Genomic DNA, 19,479 nt, shown 5'->3' on the forward strand with positions numbered 1-19,479 from the left:
TCATGGCTTCCCTCAGGGAATCCTAGGAACTGTAGTTTGTGAAGGGAGCGTTCTTAGGAGACCCCTCCAGAGCTTGGAAAAGTTGCTTTTTTGAACTACAACTCCCATCAGCCCAATCCAGTGGCCATGTTGGTTGGGGCTGATTGGAGTTGTAGTTCAAAAAAGTAACTTTTCCAAGCTCTGCCTATTCCCCTCACAGAGCGGGATTAACCAGAGTGGTCAAACAATCAATCCCTCTTCACAGAAACAGTTAAAGTGAAAGAAAGTTCATTTAAATGTAAAGCTGAGATGGGACTGAAGTCTTATACCAATGGTGTAAGCCACCTTCTTACATTCCTGTTTCTGTATAGTAAAAGGTCAACATTATGCAACCAGATACATGCTGCCACATGGTGTCTGGGGCTGATGGGAGTCGCAGTCCAAAACATCTGGACTGCACCAGATTGACAAAGGCCACTTCCGAGAATACTAATGCAGAAATTCTAAGTTCCTGCTGTTCAGACAGGCAGCTCTTGCTCACAAGTTGTTGTTTAAGAAAAACCTGCTGCTTGCCGTCACCCACACATGTACAAGCAAGTCTTGCTTTTAAAATAAAATCAAAACAAAGCTGAAAAACTGCTCCTGGAGGCTGCCAATGGGAGCGGAGGACCAGGGGTGTGAGAGTCTGCTTAATCCTTTCCCTCCAGCTGTTTTTCTCCTCAAGTATCCATCCCTCCAGTTGCTTTTTCACCCAAAGGGAAAAGATACTCTCCCCACAGCTGTTCCTCTGCTCCCCATCAGTCTCCTGTGATTGCTTTTCCTTAAAAACAAAGCGAGACTGTTGTGGGCATCTCTTACATAGCCCTGGGAGCTTCGGCTGAAACTAGACAATTGATGCCTGCCTTTTCCTCAGGGCAGGCTCCAGATTTGAGGGGAACTCTTGGCAAAGCGCCTTTGGTGGGCCCCCTTAGGTTTGAGAGGTGGTTTACCTTACAACATAGTAGAGCTGTGTTGTTTTTTAAGGACTTGCAGAAGTGACCAGCTTCTGCCATTTTGATTTTCTAACAAGGCCCCAATATATTGTCCAGGGCACTGCAAGAAAATCAAAATGGTGGCTGCCATAAAAACTTAAGAACATAAGGGGAGTCCTGCTGGATCAGGCCAAAAGCCCATCCAGTCCAGCATCTTATTCTCACAATGGCCAACCAGATGTTTACAGGCACCCCTGTGGGCAACTTCACTCTCTCCACTTGTGATTTCCAACATATTGCCTCTGACACTGGAGGCAGTACATAACCATTGTGGCTACCAGCCATTGATGGTTTTATCCTCCTAAAGGAGGATGACCATCCCCTTGCCATGTTCTGGACTGACCAAGGCATTCTGGCAAAACAAAATGGTGACCTGTGATGTTCCTGCTTATAGTGTAAATATGGTAAGTGCTGTTTATATAGAAGACATGGTAAGTGGAGAAAGAGGTGTTTGAGGGTGGATGTTGGGAGTGTGGAGAAAGAGGTGTTTGAGGGTAGATGTTGGGAGTGTGGAGAAAGAGGTGTTTGAGGGTGGAGGTCAGGAGTGTGGAGAAAGAGGGAGTTGGAGTTCTGATTAATAATAAGTCAAGTACAAAACAGGAAGATGAAACCATACGCTTGTGAAACATTCTAAAACTAATCTTGTTATTTCTGATATTTAATAAATACTTATTTGGTTTACCAAAGGCCTGATCCTTGGCTGGGGGATATACATACCAGAAGGGAGGGCAAGGTAATTACCAAGGCTGAAGAGAAACAGTATCTAATGGTGGCAGCGGTGAAGGGAGGAATAATAACAATTCAAGTATCCAGAGCAACCCAGAGTTGTATGCGTTACAAGGGGGTTGGAACAGCATAAGCACGCAGTCACAAAAGTAACCAGCTAGAGAGAGACTCAGGCAAAGTCTCTGGGAGTATTGGTTATAGGACGTGACTGGTGGTGCTGCCTACCAGGGGGATCTAGTGAGATCTGTGCTAGAGCGGAGTGAGAAACCATATAAAGGATGGTCCGGACTGGTGGTATCCCTGGTGGTGCCTAGTGAAAGGCAGTAGCCACAAGCAGGTGGGAACCTGACAGGGAGAACCAGGGAAGGACGTCACATGTGGTGGCTGTAGCGGTGGGATTCGAACCCTAGAGAGTCCCTAAAAGTGGTGTGGCTAAAAGAAATAACAAATAAAGATTACTTGTGAGAGTGACTGGCAAAGAGTGTGTGGCAAAGTGCGAGTGAACTCCTAAAAACATGGCTGAATATATAAAGATGAAAAGAGAGGAGCTGGTGGAGAAGTGCATAACATTCAATTTACCTCACGAGGGTAAAGGGGTAGATGAATTGCGAGTAGCATTGATAGCATTCGCATCTGTTCAACAAAAACAACCTGTCAGAGAAGAGAACCCAGAAGGGTACTCAAGCAATCCCGCTTATATAGAGTATTTGAGAGAGAAGTTAAAGTTGGAAACTGAGAGATTGAGGATGGAAGGTGCAGAGAAGGAAAAACAGCGGGAGTTGGAAATTGAGAGAATGAGAATGGATACTGAAAGGATGAGAATGGGGTTTGAGGAGAGGGAGAAGCAACGAGCATTGGATGCTGAGATACAGGTGGAAAAGTTAAAATTTGAAAGAGAGAAGTTTCATTCTGATGAAACAAGAAAGGACAGAAATGAAACCAAAATAAAGGTTACACCAAAAGATTTTGCGGTGTTTGAACCTGGACAAGACCCACAGATTTACCTCAAGACCTTCAAAAAGGCAGCTCAGATGTGGGGGCTACCGGAGGATAAATATATGCAATATTTATCAAATCTGATCAAAGGGGAATTGGCAGAAGAATACCAATATTTCCCCTCAGACAGGCCCGTCACATATGCCGAGTTTAAAGAGGCAGTGTACAAAAGATTCAGACTGGGACCTGACTACTTTAGGAAGTTATTTCGAAACTGTCAGATCCAAGCAGGGAGATCTTTTGTTGAACTGGGAGCAAAATTGATGGACATATTTGGAAAGTGGATGGGAAGTGCCAAAGCTCAGTCAGTGGAAGAGGTGAAAAGCCTCATGATACTGGATAATAATAAATAATAATAAACTTTAATTTATAAGCCGCCTATCTGGCCGATGGCCACTCTAGGCGGCGAACAATAAAACACGATAAAATACAATAATAAATATAGTCAGTACAGTACAATACAAAGTTTACAATATGATAGATTTATCAACATTTTAGTTCAAGGCTGATTCACCTTAGAGGTCTCAAAGGTTGCGAAGGCCTGATTAAAAAGCCAAGTCTTCAGGCCCCGGCGAAATATATCCAGGGAAGGGGCATGACGAAGATCTATTGGGAGGGAGTTCCAGATCGAGGGGGCCGCCACAGAAAAAGCTCTCTCTCGAGTCCTCACCAACCTAGCCACTTTAGTTGGTGGGACTGAGAGAAGGCCCTGAGTGGCAGATCTTGTAGGGCGGCTCAATTTGTGACGGTGGAGGCGCTCCATCAGATATACTGGGCCGACACCGTACAGGGCTTTAAAGGTTAATACCAACACCTTGAATTGAGCCCGGAAAGCAACTGGAAGCCAGTGTAGATTATAGAGCACTGGAGTAATATGATCATAACGGCGGCTATTCGTAAGTAAATGAGCCGCCGTATTTTGTACCAGCTGTAATTTCCGGACTGTTTTCAAGGGTAACCCCACGTAGAGCGCATTGCAGTAATCTAAACGAGAGGTGACCAGAGCGTGTACTACGAGTGGGAGCTGATGTACAGGAAGGTAGGGTTGCAGCCTTCGTATGAGACGCAATTGACCCCAAGCTGCTCGGCACACCGATGAAATCTGGGCCTCCATAGTCAGCCCGGAGTCAAGGATCACCCCAAGATCAATTATACCATTAGTTACCACCAGAAATAAGGCTCCTTGTCAAAGACCGTTCCCCTACATCTGTTCAAGAGGCCACAGAGTTGGCAGATCACTTTGCCTCCAATAGAACTGGCTGGGTGGGGAAAACATCAAGAGAGTTTAAACCCAGACCATATAATGGTGGCAGAAAGGATGTGGTACCACAGCGAGTGAGTCCTCCAATAAAGTCTGAAGGGCACAGGACACCCCAGAGTGGATCTGTGTACCCTAAAATGGAGGAGAAATTATGTTATAAATGTGGTAGACCGGGGCACCTATGTTTTCAATGTGAGGTTGCCAACCCCATTGGTAATCCTGCTCAGGGAAGGGCAGTGAAAACAGAACCAAGGGAGTTAGAAACGAAGAAGGTTCAGTTCTGCCAGATAAACTGGACAAATGTAAAAGACTTTGATTTGAGTCTGAGGGAAGAAGTGAGTGTGCAAGGGGCAAATTATTGGGCATTGCTTGATACTGGTGCCACTCAGACGTTACTGAGGCCAGATTTGATAAAATCTGAGGAAATATTACCTCAGGAAACGGTGACAATCCAAGGAGTGAGGGGTGAACCAGAAAGCATACCCATGGCCCTGATAAAATTAAAGTGGAGAAGAAAGGAGGAAATATGTAAAGTAGGTATTAATGCCCAACAACAAGAACCAGTGATACTGGGAAGAGATGTTATGGGGGCACAAGGAAAAATATATGTGGTGACCAGACAACAACTTGGCAAAGCAACAGAAACCATGTTAACAGAGGCCGAAGAAAACAGGGTGGAACCTGTTATCGAGCCTAAGGTCGCCATAGCAACCCCTGGCAGGCCTGCTAAAAGAGACAAACTGTATCAAATGGTCTCTAGTGAAGAGGCAGAGCAGTTCAGGGAAGAGCTGGATAAGGATGCAAGTTTGAAGCAAATGAAGGACTTACACAAAAGATTCCCTTTACTGACAATCTGAGGAATCAAATTGTGTGTGAGAATGGGATTTTACATAGACTGTGGATGCCTGCTGAGAGAGAGAATGAATGTGAACCAGTGAAACAATTGATGGTACCTAGCAAATACAGAGCCAGATTGCTAGAGGTAGCCCATGATGTCCCATGTGCAGGGCATCTTGGAATAAAGAAGACCACGAAAAGATTGGCTGCACACTATTATTGGCCAAATATTTCTAAAGACGTAAAACAATATTGTTTATCTTGTGACATATGCCAAAAGGTGGGGAAAAGTGGAGTAAAGACAAAAGCACCACTGAAGCCCCTTCCTATAATAGGACAACCCGTTTATAGAGTGGGAATAGATTTGGTGGGCCCTTTTTCCAAACCCACAAGGCATGGCAAGAAATATCTATTGGTGGTGGTGGATTTTGCCACCAGATACCCAGACGCTGAAGCTCTAAGATCCGTGGAAGCCCCTGTAGTGGCAGAGGCTTTATTAAAAATCTTTATGAGACTGGGTTTCCCTCATGAAGTGTTGACGGATCAAGACAGTGTATTCGTGGGAGAAGTGATGCAATGTATGTGGAAGTGTTGTGGTCTAAAACATTTAAAGACAACTACTTACCATCCAGCAACCATTATCTGTACCATAGATCTGTGTAAAGGATTTTGGCAGATGGAATTAGACGAGCAATCCAGAGCCAAAACTGCCTTCAGTACACCAGATGGGTTATATGAGTTTGTGACTTTACCCATGGGACTAAGGAACTCACCAAGTTCTTTTCAGAAACTAATTAATACTGTGTTGCGAGGCATGTCAGATTTCGCAGTGGCCTATATAGATGATGTGGCCATTTTCAGCAAGTCGGTGCCTGAGCATGTCCAACACCTGACAGCAGTATTAGAGGCATTTAAGAAAGCAGGGCTAACAATAAAAGCCAAGAAATGCCAGTTTGGGTTGAATGAAGTGATCTATTTAGGACATAAGATGGGGAGTGGGAAAATAACCCCCTTATGGAGCAAAGTTGAGGCAATACAATCGTGGCCCATCCCCTTAACTAAGAAACAAGTTAGGGCATTTTTAGGTGTGGCTGGTTTTTACCGTAAATTTGTAAAAGATTTTGGGGAAATAGCAACCCCCTTGCATGAGCTAACAAGGAAAAAGTGTGCTGAGCGTGTGGTGTGGACAGATGAATGTCAAAAGGCTTTTGACCTTCTGAAGAAAGCCTTGTGCCAAGGGCCTGTATTAATAGCACCAGATTACGAGCAACCATTCATCGTGGCTACGGATGTGTCGGACCTAGCGCTGGGAGTCGTCTTGCTACAAGAGAGAGGAGGCACCAGACATCCAGTGGCATATCTTAGTCACAAGCTGACATCGAGGGAGAAGAATTATTCGTCGGTCCAAAAGGAGTGCCTAGCGGTCGTGTGGGGACTGAGCAAGTTGCGCCCATAAGTGTGGGGACAAAGTTTTACAGTGACGACAGATCATTGAGCATTGTTATGGTTACAGACTATGAAAAATCATAACACTATGCTGCAGAGGTGGTCCTGGGCTCTACAAGATTACCAGGTGGACTTCAAGTTCATAAAAGGCAAGGACAATGTATTGGCCGATGGACTTTCAAGGCAGGTGGCCGGGACTGCAGTGACGTGACCCAGATGTGGGTGCAAAAAAGACATTTTCCCCAAAGAGACTTTTTTTTTTTATTGTTAACGCGTCGTATGAATCCTAGAGCAGGAATAATACTTTGCTGTTATTTTAAGGGGGGGGAATGTGATGTTCCTGCTTATAGTGTAAATATGGTAAGTGCTGTTTATATAGAAGACATGGTAAGTGGAGAAAGAGGTGTTTGAGGGTGGATGTTGGGAGTGTGGAGAAAGAGGTGTTTGAGGGTAGATGTTGGGAGTGTGGAGAAAGAGGTGTTTGAGGGTAGATGTTGGGAGTGTGGAGAAAGAGGTGTTTGAGGGTAGATGTTGGGAGTGTGGAGAAAGAGGGAGTTGGAGTTCTAATTAATAATAAGTCAAGTACAAAACAGGAATAGATGAAACCATACGCTTGTGAAACATTCTAAAACTAATCTTGTTATTTCTGATATTTAATAAATACTTATTTGGTTTACCAAAGGCCTGATCCTTGGCTGGGGGATATACATACCAGAAGGGAGGGCAAGGTTAGGATTACCAAGGCTGAAGAGAAACAGTATCTAATGGTGGCAGCGGTGAAGGGAGGAATAACAATTCAAGTATCCAGAGCAACCCAGAGTTGTATGCGTTATCTATAAAGATACAAGGGGGTTGGGAACAGCATAAGCACGCAGTCACAAAAGTAACCAGCTAGAGAGAGACTCAGGCAAAGTCTCTGGGAGTATTGGTTATAGGACGTGACTGGTGGTGCTGCCTACCAGGGGGATCTAGTGAGATCTGTGCTAGAGCGGAGTGAGAAACCATATAAAGGACGGTCCGGACTGGTGATATCCCTGGTGGTGCCTAGTGAAAGGTAGTAGCCACAAGCAGGTGGGAACCTGACAGGGAGAACCAGGGAAGGACGTCACATGGCCACCAGCTGAATTACGACCACTGGATCTCAGTCTGCCTCGGAAGGGAGGGCACAAGGTCAGGCAGGTGTCAGTGTGGGGACTTGGCAAAGGGCCTGCATGCTGGCATCAGGCCTGCTTCCCATCTATCATCTGAAGAAGCATCTTTCTCCACAGGAAGCTGCCTGCTCACTTGAGTCAATGGGAGACGCTCTGTTCCAGATGATCATGCCTTCTCATCACCAGTGCTGAGAGTGCAACATGTTGTTTGCCCAAGAAATCCAGCTGACTGCATAACTGAGTGTTAAATAGCTGGTAAATATTTTCTAGTTTAAGTGTGCCTTCTACTGAACTGTTTGCTGATCTCGATTCCTTCTGTTTTTCCTTAAGCTGGGCTGGCAGGTACGTTTTGTTGCCGTGACTGGAGAATTATTTGTCATTTTGTTTCAAACTGATTATTATCCTTTCAAATATCTTTGTCGTCATTATAATCCACTCCGAGGATCTCATGGAATGGAAAGTGCGGGGCACAGATACTTACAGGAATAAATAACCATCCTGGAAACCAGCCTAATTCCTGCAAACCAAAACACAAAAACAAAAAACAAAGCGTAACAAGATCACCACTCCCTCTATTTCTGATGTCCAGGCTGTGAGTGTCTGTTGATCCATGTGTAGCCAAACAGCACCAACCATATACAAGACAGGAGAAGCCCAAGGTTTGCAGACGTACAAAAACGCTTGACAGAATTGTAAGAGGATGAACCCCTCCCCAACATCCCAACAGAGACTAAGCATGCCCAGTGGCTCTATTATTTATTTATTATTATTATTAATTTCTTACATTTGTAGCCTGGCTTTCTTTCATCATAGAACCCAAGGCAGCATAAATGTGGTTCCCAGGCGATCTCCCATGCACTGATCAAACCCAGACCTGCTTAGCTTCAGCAAGGTGGTGGCCTTGTTTGCCTTCAGACCATAGCCTAGGGCTGAGGTCATAGCCACACCATACATTTAAAACATACAGCTCCCCCAAAGAATCCTGGGAACTGTAGTTTGTAAACTGTTTACCCCTCACAGAGCTACCATTCCCAGTACCCTTAACAAACTACAGCTCCCTCTTTGAGGGAAGCCATGTGCTTTAAACATATGGCGTGGATGTGACCTTAGTCTGGTGGAGGGAAGGAGGGAAAAGGAGTGACTGGAAACGTAAGCAGCAGCACTTCACACTGAAACATTTTGTTGCAGGTTCCACTTGTTCAATGGTATTTTAAAAGCTGTCAATACGTGTTGTGACTTTTAGTGCCTAGTTCTGCAGCCCTATCGCAGTTGTCTCTAAGAGTTGGCGCCCTTCTTGTTCCAAACCTGGTTATATTGTTGTCAAAAGGGTTACTTTGGAGACAACCAAGACAGAAAACTATAAAACATTTGGCTTGTGAAAACAACTTTATAGAAACAAATGATAGAATCAGGCCCCTTAAAATGTACAAAATGTAAGACAGGCAGGAAGAAAAACATGTAACACACAAATCCACTTTTCTAGGCTTAATGTCAGCAAAATTCTGAACTCCCTGAAGCTTCTCTTTATATGTCACTCTTTATATGAACTGCATCATATTGATTAGATAGACTGACAGCAAATTTACACATTCAGAAATTTAATCTGGTATACCCAACTCAGAATGATACCACTTTAAAATTCCAATGTGGGTGCATGTTGTAATGTTCCACAGAGCAAAACAGTTCATTGCATGTGAAAAAGTAGCCTATCAGTATATTCTGGACCACTTCCCCTCCTAACATGATGGATTTCATCCTTCACGTTTTCATCATTCAGTACAACAATTTCAAGATATTAATTAAAAAACCCTTTGCAAAATGTTGCACAAGAAAAAAGTGACTGTGGCGAGGAGAGATTCTTGGTGATATATAAGGACACCACACACACACACACACGAGTCTCTCTCTCTCATAAAACAAGTCACGCTTAGCCAAGCCTCTATACTAGTGTTTCTCAACCAGGGGAGGTGTGCCCAAAGGAATGTATTAAGATCGAGGGGGGGTAGGTGACTGTTTCCAAAAAGTATGTACAACATAAATGAAAAATTAACATTAAAATATAAAAGTGTAATATGTTTTGTTCAGAAGATGAGAAGATTGTACACTGCTTATTATGTGATCTGCACATCTTCATGGGTGTGCAATAGTTTGGCATTATTATGGAAGGTATAGTTTGAAGGAGGTGTGTGGCATTTTTGATAGCTAAAAAGAGGCATGGGTTAAAAAAAGGTTGAGAAATACCCAAGATAGGAAACCTCCAGCCTATGGGCTAGATGCGGGTCTCAAAGGATTCCCATTTGGCCGGCAGGGCCTTTCCTCCTAGGCCTGCCCTCTCCCCTCCAGCTTCCATACTGACTGCTCCATGTAATCAAGATTCATGCTAGATTTCTATATGCGGGGAGGTGTTCTTTTCTTTTTAAAACACCAAAAAGCATTCCTACATGCGATTCCACCAGTTATTCTGAAGTGGAACTGTCCCAAGAGGTCTACAATACATGCTTTTTTTTTTCTGAACAGGGTATTTGGTTTTTAGTCCCATTGAAAGCAAGAGACTCAAGCCAACTTAAAGCCACACCTTTAACAGGCTTGAAGGTCTCCCAGTTTCCAACCAAGCCCACCCACCTCCAAGGAAGCTCATAACCAGACTGGATTCTAAGTGCCAAATCACGACAGGGTTTGGACAGGGTAAAGCCAAATCAGGCTGCTGTGTTTTAAAAACTGACAAAAGTTCTCATCAGGTGGAAGGTGAATGAATGGCTGGCAGGGGAAGGGCTGTAGCTCAGTGGCACAGCACCTGTTTTGCATGCAGAAAGTCCCAGGTTCACCACCACCACCCCGCGGATAAATGCAAAGTTCTACACCTAGGAAAAAGAAACCAAATGCACAATTATAAGATGGGGGATACTTGGCTCAGCAATACAACATGCGAGAAGGATCTTGGAATTGTCGTTGATCACAAGCTGAATATGAGCCAACAGTGCGATGTGGCTGCAAAAAAGGTAAATGCTGTATTAGGCTGCATTAACAGAAGTATAGTTTCCAAATCGCGTGAAGTATTCGTTCCCCTCTATTCAGCACTGGTTATGCCTCATCTTGAGTACTGCGTCCAGTTCTGGTCTCCACACTTCAAGAAGGATGAAGACAAACTGGAACAGGTTCAGAGGAGGGCAACAAAGATGATCAGGGGACTAGAAACAAAGCCCTATGAGGAGAGACTGAAAGAAATGGGCATGTTTAGCCTGGAGAAGATTGAGGGGAGATATAGCCCTCTTCAAGTACATGAAAGGTTGTCACACAGAGGGCCAGGATCTCTTCTCGATCGTCCCAGAGTGCAGGACACGGAATAATGGGCTCAAGTTGCACGAAGCCATATTTTGACTGAACATCAGGAAAAACGTCCTATGTTAGAGCCATACGACAATGGAACCAATGACCTAGAAGTAGTGGGCTCTCCAACACTGGAGGCATTAAAGAGGCAGCTGGACTGCCATCTGTCAGGAATGCTTTGATTTAGATTCCTGCATTGAGCAGAGGGTTGGACTTGATGGCCTTATAGGCCCCTTCCAAATCTACTATTCTATGAACTCCAGGTAATACTGGGTATGTTACCTGCCTGCAATATCTTGGAGAGCTTCTGCCAAGTCAGTGTGGACAACTCTGAGCTGGATGGACCAATGGTCTGACTCACTCAAAGGCAGCTTATGTCTCTATGCCACATCCTGTCTCAAGGAGACAACCGGTCCCCCAGGATTTAACAAGACATTATCTTGTCACATGCTAGAGGCATTGTGGAGTTTTTCTACAAACTTACTTGGGGCATTTAAGTGCAGCTAATGGAATCAGGACAGATTACCAGCACATTTAGGCTGCAATCCGATGCACTCTTACTTGGGAGCCCCGCTGAATGCAGCGGTGCTTCTTTCTGAGCAAGCGTGCAGCGGATTCTGCTGTTATAAATGCCTTTAAAGCACAGGTGGCTACCCTGTGGCCCGTTAGCTGTTGCTGGACTACAACTCCCATCATCCCCGACTGTAGCTGATGAGAGCTGGAGTCTAGGAACATCCAGAGGGCCCCAGGCTAGCCACCCCTGCTTTAAACAAGCGAGAAGAGAAAGCCTTTCTTCACTCACCGCACACTTAACATAGACGTCGTTGGCACCCGATCTGGCAATAGCCACAAACGCAGAGGGATTTCAAACAGGACTCCATCTACCCACGGGACGATAGGCTTCTAAATGGCACCTCCAGGTACAGAGCGATAAGCACACCTCAATTATGGGGCGATGGGGAGTCAACCTCTCCAAAACGCCCCACTAAAGAGTTTGTGGAAGAGTATCTGACTGGGGATGGAATGCAGCTCAGTGGCAGAGCAATGTGCAGCCGGTCCCAGGTTCCATCCCTGGCGTCTCCAGTGAAAAAGATCAGGGAGAAGGTGGCAGAGAGGACCTCTGCTCCAGACCTATGAAAGCCGCTGCCAGTCAGAGTAAATGCAAGGGTAAATGGGCACATTGTCTGATCTGGTTTCAAGCAGCTGCCTGTGTTCCTGCTCAAGACAGAGCTTTGTTTTATATTAGGCATGGGGAACCTCAGGGGACAAGTGTGGCCCTTCAGACCTCTGGTCTTCTGGACTCTCCCAGGCCATACACCCTGTTAGGCCACGCCCTTCACCAGCCCCGCTCTGCACCTTCCTTGAATGTTTTTGCCTGGCTGGAAAGTGTTGTCAACTCTGACAATGTTTCTTGCTGGCTTGAATGGAGGATAGAGATGGGTGTGTGTGTGTGTGTGTGTGTAGAATCCATCCTAATATGAAAAGAAAATGGACCGCCTTCAAGTCGATCCCGACTTACGGCTACCCTATGAACAGGGTTATCATGGCAAGTGGTATTCAGAGGGGGTTTACCATTGCCTTCCTCTGAGGGTGAAAGGCAGTGACTGGGCCAAGGTCACCCAGTGAGCTTCATGGCTGTGTGGGGATTCGAACCCTGGTCTCCCAGGTCGTAGTCCAATACCTTAACCACTACGCCACACTGGCTCTCTCCCACCCTAATATATACAGATAAAATTCACATGTGTTGCTTTGTCCACTTTTGCCTTTGGCCCTGCCCACCATCTGGCCCCTGGGAGATTGCCCAGAAGAGAATGTGGGCCTCAGGCTGAAAAAATGGTTGCCCATCCCTGCTTTAGACGGTCCTTTGGCCTGACCTTATATACATGTGTGGAAGAACGTAAGACACTGCTGGATCAGGCCAGTGGCCCATCTAGTCCAGCATCCTGTTCTCACAGTGGCCAACCAGTTGCCACTGGGAAGCCCACAAGCAGGACCTGAGCTCAAGAGCGCCCTCCCCTCCTGCCGTTTTCAGCAACTGGTATTTGAACCCTGTTGCCTCCGACTATACATCTTTATTTTACTTTTAAAAGTTAGCCACAAAAGCCAGCTCCCTTCTACGCACACACACGCACTTCTCCCTGGACATATGACATCAGCCCCAATCACTAGCATGAATTATGCTAAAAATATCAGAATTCGGCTTCACCCCAGCCAGAGGGGTGTACAGATGTACTTCTTAAGGTACATGCACACGGCAGCTTCCTGAATGGCTGGCTGGTCGCTGTTGCACCCAACCAGAAGAACGTTTTCCTTTGAGACGTCGCTGCCTTGTGAAGGTGGGAAGGCAAACTGTGAAGGCATTGCAGCCTTATCCAGAGATCCACAAAGGTCCCCGTCCCCCTACAAGTAGGTATGAAGATGCACCGGGGGACCGGGGGCTACAGAATCCTGGGTCTGTGCATAGGTCAGGCATACCGAAAAATCAGCAGGGGCAGGGAGCAAGGTCAGCACGTATCCGGGGGCCCTTGACCCTTGAAGGACCCTCCCAGCTAATCAAGTGCAGACTGGGGGCAATCCCTCATTCATCCTTCCTGAAGCTCTTCCACTGTGAAGACCAGAAGGGAAATCACATTAAGGGTATGAGTGACAAGACTCTCCCACGGAGGAAGGCAAGGGGATACAGACCCACCTCCTGGAAAGTAACTGCCCAATTGCATCCAGGAAGCAGGCCACTTCCTCCCGCATCACGTCCTTTCCGGTGCAATCTCTAATCCACCCGCTCTGCTGCTCAAGAGTAGTAAGCCACACAGAAGCGGGAAAGCAATGCCCTCTTCCCAGGGGGAAAGGCCTGCAAAAAGCACCAGCCACCTCAGGCAAAAATGTCCAGTCCTCTAAATTGAAAACGCATGGGCATGCCCAGAGTAAGAACAAGGAAAGTGGCAGATCGACAGCCACCCAAACCTCCATTTCCCCCCGTCATCTGTCTCACTCCTCTTTCCAATGCAGCCTATGTCTCACTCTGGCGGTCATGAAAAGGGCTGTGAGGCCACAGACAGCCACCACGAAAAGGCACAGGGCGGAAAAAAGCGGGGCCACACCGCCGTGCAGCCGGGAGTAGATGGGCCGCCTCATTTCATAGTCTAGAAGCACCGCCTCCACCTGGGCGAGGGTGCAGAGCATCAGGAAGATGTGGAAGATCTGGTGCCCCTGGCCAACAAAGTGGCACTTTCCCGGAAACCACTTCTCGGGATAGGGGTAGGCAAAAAAGAAGGCCCCAATGAGGAAAAAGAGGACGTGGCACTTGTGGTATAGAATGGCCACGTCTGCGAGGCCAGAGGAAGAGGCGACGTAGATCCGGTGGAGCACCGGGCTGATGTCCAAGGCATACGCCACAGCTGAGGGCATTTCCTGGCACAGCCTGCCCATCAGGGAAGAGAGATGAGGGCACCGGTACTTGGCATAGCAGGAACCGGCGCAGGAGAGCCAGGCCAGCAAAACAGCTCCCGGGATATAGAAGCCCACAATCCTTGCGTGCCATTCTGGCTCGATGGCGTAATAGTAGTGCACCAAGGCGCTGCTATACTGGTAGGTGGCGACCCCCACGTAGTCCAAGAAGAAGAACGTGTAGTGCCAGAACTCAGACTTGGCCTGCAGGAGGTGCGCCAGGGTGCTGAAGGTGGCATAGACGACAGACGAGATGGCAATGACAAACAGCGGCTGCGCATGAGGGTCGCCGAGGAAGTCCACCGCCCAGGAGAGCCGCCAGAACCTTGCCACCAGGACCACGGTGGCCACCAGGTGCGTCCAGACGTTGATGGCCTCGTTGTGCCGCTGGAAAAGCGAGAGGAAGTAGAACTTCCAGGTCCGGTTGAGAGGCCGGTAGCCGGCATGGATGTAGGGCTTCCGGAAAAGGCGGGGCACGTCCGTCACCCCCACAGTGCAGGAGGGCGGGGGGAGTGCCTCCTCCAGGAGACGAGGGACCTTCCAGAACTGCTGGGCATTGATGAAGAGGTGGCTGAGCTTTTCGGAGACAATTGTCGCCATAGCAGAGCCTGTGGATCAAAACAACCCCTTTTCGGAGGAGGAAAAGAGGAAGATAAGAGTTGGGTTGATTTTCATTTGCAAAACAGAACAATGAATGTATTGTGCAAGGGGCTGAAAGAAGCTGCAAGGGGGGGCAGGGAGAAGCCACAGTATAGATGGCTGCCTCTGCCTGGGTGAGAGAGGAGAAGCTTTCTGGTATAACTTAGGCTGCAATCCTAACCCTACTTACCTTGGAGTAAACCCCATGGAATTCAATAACACTGAGTTCTGAGCAGACATGGTTAAGATTGCTCTGTTAGGCCCCATGGGCACCATGCATTTAAAACAGTATCAGGCCACTTTAGACTTTCCCTCAAAGAATCGTAGGAACTGTAGCTTGTTAGGGGTGTGAAGAGTTGTTAGGAGACCCCCTATGCCCCTCACAGAGTTATGATTCTCAGAGTGGTTTAACAATAAATTCCTCTTCCCAGGGAACTCTGGGAATTGTAGCTCTGGGAGGGGAATAGAGTTCTCAGGATTCTTTAGCTGAAGCCATGGCTGTTTAAAGTGGAATATGAGTGCTTTAAGTGTATAGTGCAGATGGGGTCACATTCGTGTGCACTGTTTCCCAGGAGGAAGTGTGAATGAGCACAGAAGACATTCCCGGAGAATGTCCTTCTGGAGTTTAGGAAGAAGGAACAGAAAACAGGGAACAAAAAAATCAAAAGCTGGGTTAGAAGCCTTCTCTATGAGTAACGACTACCGCTAGAGCATTTAGGGTTTTGTAGTTTAGTAACAAAAATACACATACACAGAACAGCTAAGTGGAGGACATGAAAGAGGTTTTTCAAATTTTGGAGAGTCACTTTTCTTTCTTGTAATACTAGAGTTCAGGATCATCCAGGATATTGACTGCTTGGAAGTTCAAGACAGACAAAAAGAAGTATTTTTCACACAATGTGTGATTAATGTATATGAAACTCAATGCCACAAGATACGGAAGTGGCCACTGGATTAGTTTAGAGAGGTTTCTTAGCAATGTTAGCTGAAAATAGAACCTCCAGGTTCAGAGGCAGTATACCTGTCAACATCAGGTGCTAGGGAAAGCTAGCTACCACCATCACACCCTCCTTCGGAGCACAACGGAAGCACAATGCTAGACTAGACTCACCTTGATCTGATCCAGAAAGGCAAACTTTTATTGTGATTTATAGCCTGTCTAATCCCTGAAGCTCAGGATGGATGACCTAAACCAAAGATGGTGAACCTTTTCCAGTCCTTCTGGGCAACCTTCCTGGTTGAGGAAGGCTGCTTTAGCGTTTCAGGCAGGAGGCTCTCCTTTCAGCTAAGACCTGATCATCCCTCTACCCAACCCTATCCCAGGCAGCTCCATTCTTTAGTACATTTAAGGAGGCCTTGAAGACTTTTTCCACAGCTTTCAGCGGTTGATGAAAATTGCACTGCAGAGACGGTGCTTTGAACTGCTGGAGTAATGCTGGGCCAACTCATTGTTTTTGTGCTGATCTTTTAGATTAAGAAGTGCAGCTGTTTTAATGTTTTCAAATGGAATTTGTAGCAATTGCTTCCGTTTTGTACACCTCTGTGAGTATTTGTTTTCTTTATTAAAAATATTAATACATTATTAGTACCAGCAGCAGCAACCATACATATACAAATAAGCAAGTAACCACCAACAAATGAGACAAATCAGAGAAGTGCAAAAACATTAAACAAAAAGGCTCTCTTGAGGTTCACCAGAACATTCAGATCGTATATGTGCAAAACTGTGTTTCTGGGGAATGATTCTATGTCAGTTATTACTTCCATGGTTAGGATTAAGAGTAGCATGAGAATGGAGTCTGCAACTGACCAACGATCGCCCAATGAATGTCATGGCTGAGGAGTGGTTGGAATTCAGCTCTCCCAAGTTCCAACACCCTACCCACTATACCAGGGGTTCCCAAGCTGTGGTCCACGGACCACCAGTGATCTACAAGCTTCATTCAGGTTGTCCATGGCATGCCTGTAAAAAATACCATTAAAAATCACACAGGACCTAGCAGTGCATTACAATTGCTACAACAGGCAGAAAAATCATGCAGTGGTCCTCCAAGATCCTCAGCAATTTCCTAGCGGTCGGGGGGGGAAAATGTTTGGGGACCACTACACTACACCACGGCACAAGAACATAAAAAATGGAAACGGACTGCCTTCAAGTCGATCCGACTTATGGAGACTGTATGAATAGGGTTTTCATGGTAGGTGGTATTCAGAGGTGGTTTACCATTGCCTTCCTCTGAGGCTGAGAAGCAGTGACTAGGCCAAGTTCACACTAGCCCAAGTTCACTCTAGCCAATTCCTGGCAGAGGACCTAGTGCCCAGTGGCAGACAGAACGCTTGCAAAAAGTGTTGGATTGGGTATAGTTTGATCTCATCCAGCAAGGCATTGTTCAAGTACTTAACAAAACGCATCCTCAGAGTCCCTTAACACTTTAAGCAGTGGCTCCCAAACGTTTTTTTCCCCATGCACCACTTGAAAACAGCCAACTGTCTTGGCGGACCACTTACAGTGATTATTCTGCCTGTTGTAGCAATCGGCATGCACTGTGCTAGATGCTGTATGATTTTCAATTGCATTTTTATTGCTGCTTTTATTCTTTATATTGTATTTTCCTGCATTACAGTTTGCATTCCCTAGAATTCAAATTGCAATGCAATAACATACAAGAAACAAATGAAGCAATAAAAATACAACTAAAAAGCAATACGAGTATTTTATATGCCGCAGACCCACCTCAATGAAGCTCACAGGCTACAATTTGGAAACCTTTGATTTAAAGCATAAATAATACAAGAGATCCAGAGCAGGCACTTTTGCTTTTATAAATTAAAACCCCAACAGTGGAGTCTAGTTTTTTTAAAGAGAGCGAGAGCAAGAGAGAGCAGATCACACAAAACTAAATACACCTCACTACATAAGCTCTTTTAACAAGGCTTTCTGCTTACTCAATGGGAAGTTCTCTCCTGCTACTTCTATAATCTTAAAAAGGCCACTAAATTGAGGTTTTCCTCATATGCACATTTCTGTCCATGCCAATCTATTAACCAGCGGAAACCTCGACTTCAAATTCCTCCACTGGCTGCCGGCGGGGCCAACAGTAACACGCACATCCCATTTTTGAACTCAACAGCCCGGATTGGGAAGAACCCCCCGTTGTTACACACGGCAAGGTGCCGCAGGCGGGCCTTGACTCATCCTTGGGAGCGGACCAGCCAGAGGCGTCTTAAGGCATCCAAGTGCAAATTTGCTTCTTTTCCTTTTTTACGAGATTCACCCCCCAGCTCCCCTTTTCTTTCCAAAATAAAGACGCTCAGGAGGCCTCGAGATCTGTTCAACGCCCCACTTACACTTGGCAAGCGCTGGCTCGTCCCGTCTCTCCCCACAGCCAAACTGGTTTGTTTTCCGGATTATAAAGTTGTGAAACGCTCTTGTAAGGCGGCAGGCGGCCTCCCCCGGTCCACACCCGCTTTGTTCCAAAGCCAAGCAAGGTCCACCCAGGCGCCACCAGGAGTGGAAAACTCCACGGGGATTTTTATTCCCTAATCCAGAATAAACTCGTGCACGTTTTTGCAGACCCTGGACGCCGCCTTTCCCTCCCAGAGGAGAAGCCTCTCATCTTCTCCCGGACCATCCCCTCATCGCTTAAGAGGATCACATTTCCTACCAGCAGCGATGTTAAAAGTCTGAGTCGGTAAAAAGCTTGCAGTCTACGCCTCTGCTGAGACCGAAATGTACGCCCTCAAGGTGCAAAGACCACATGTGATGCTGTGCAAGGCTTACTTCTAATCAAGCAGGACTGCCTGCATGAGTGCATCGGATCGGGGCGCAAAAGAGAGCGGGAAGCCCAGCAGCGCAGCCCACAACCCCAAACACGCCTGCCTTCTTCACGTTCTTTAAACACCTCCTGGACTCGCGGATATTATGGATCTATTTCCTCCCCCCCCCGAAATCGCTCGTCCCTACTTTGCGGTATTATTGCATACTCCCCCCCTCAAAAAAAACTAAGAATCTTGTCCCTAGAAAGAGAATAGCCCAATTTCCTCACTCCAGCGGCCCCCCGATCTCTTACCGATCGCCTGCTGCTGCTTCCCGAGGAGGCTCGCCTGGAACTCGGAAAGCGCCGAAGGGAAGAGCAACGAAGAGAGAGAGATCGGCCCAGCCTAGTAGGGCAAGGCCGCCCCTCTGCGGCGGCGGTAGTCGCCGAGAGACCCGCCTCGGCTGTTTTCGTTTTTTTCCCCACGCAGCTGCAAGCAAAACGCAAACAGAAGCGCCGCCGGACTTTCGGCCAACGAGGCACAGCGCCCCCTGGAGGCTGCGGCCCAGCCCCGAAGTGGAGCCGAGGAGAACCGCCCCCCCCCCGCGCCATAAGGAAGGAAGCGACGGCGAACAAGGGTGTACCCCCCCTGCTCAGATGCGAGGGGAAGATGCGTGCCCTAAATCGAGGGGATTCAGGCAAGTGCCGCTTTTCTCGGCCCTTTTCGCGAGAAGCCGCATTTGTCAAAATTCTCTCCTCTGTACAATTATTAAAGGCAGAGAAGCACTGGTCTCCGCGTGCTTATATCCAGCAACGGCACCAGGAAAAAAAATCGGGGGGACGCAGATGGGGCAAAGTATATTTCTAAGTGAGTTAAATATTCGGGG

At 46.8% G+C, this 19,479-nt stretch overlaps 2 protein-coding genes across 6 annotated transcripts in view; both read right to left on the reverse strand.

The window, feature by feature from the left end:
- Positions 1-19,479, reverse strand: part of AUNIP (aurora kinase A and ninein interacting protein) — a 53,616-nt gene that overhangs the window by 25,993 nt on the left and 8,144 nt on the right. The window lies entirely within an intron of this gene.
- On the reverse strand, positions 8,276-18,989 carry PAQR7 (progestin and adipoQ receptor family member 7). Of its 4 annotated transcripts, none has more exons than XM_061597309.1 (2): positions 18,908-18,989; positions 8,276-14,825 (listed from the first exon to the last, which is right to left on the reverse strand). In XM_061597309.1, exon 2 carries the CDS (start codon positions 14,796-14,798, stop codon positions 13,740-13,742), a length of 1,059 nt encoding a protein of 352 aa, XP_061453293.1. In that variant the 5' UTR covers positions 14,799-14,825; positions 18,908-18,989; the 3' UTR covers positions 8,276-13,739. The 4 variants fall into 4 exon arrangements, with proteins under 4 accessions (XP_061453293.1, XP_061453295.1, XP_061453297.1 ...); XM_061597311.1 differs by having other exon boundaries at positions 8,276-14,806; positions 18,908-18,939; XM_061597313.1 differs by lacking the exon at positions 18,908-18,989 and adding an exon at positions 18,186-18,428 and having other exon boundaries at positions 8,276-14,806.

The sequence above is a fragment of the Rhineura floridana genome, chromosome 15 (assembly GCF_030035675.1).
Source record: "Rhineura floridana isolate rRhiFlo1 chromosome 15, rRhiFlo1.hap2, whole genome shotgun sequence".
In the NCBI taxonomy this organism is placed as follows: domain Eukaryota; kingdom Metazoa; phylum Chordata; class Lepidosauria; order Squamata; family Rhineuridae; genus Rhineura; species Rhineura floridana.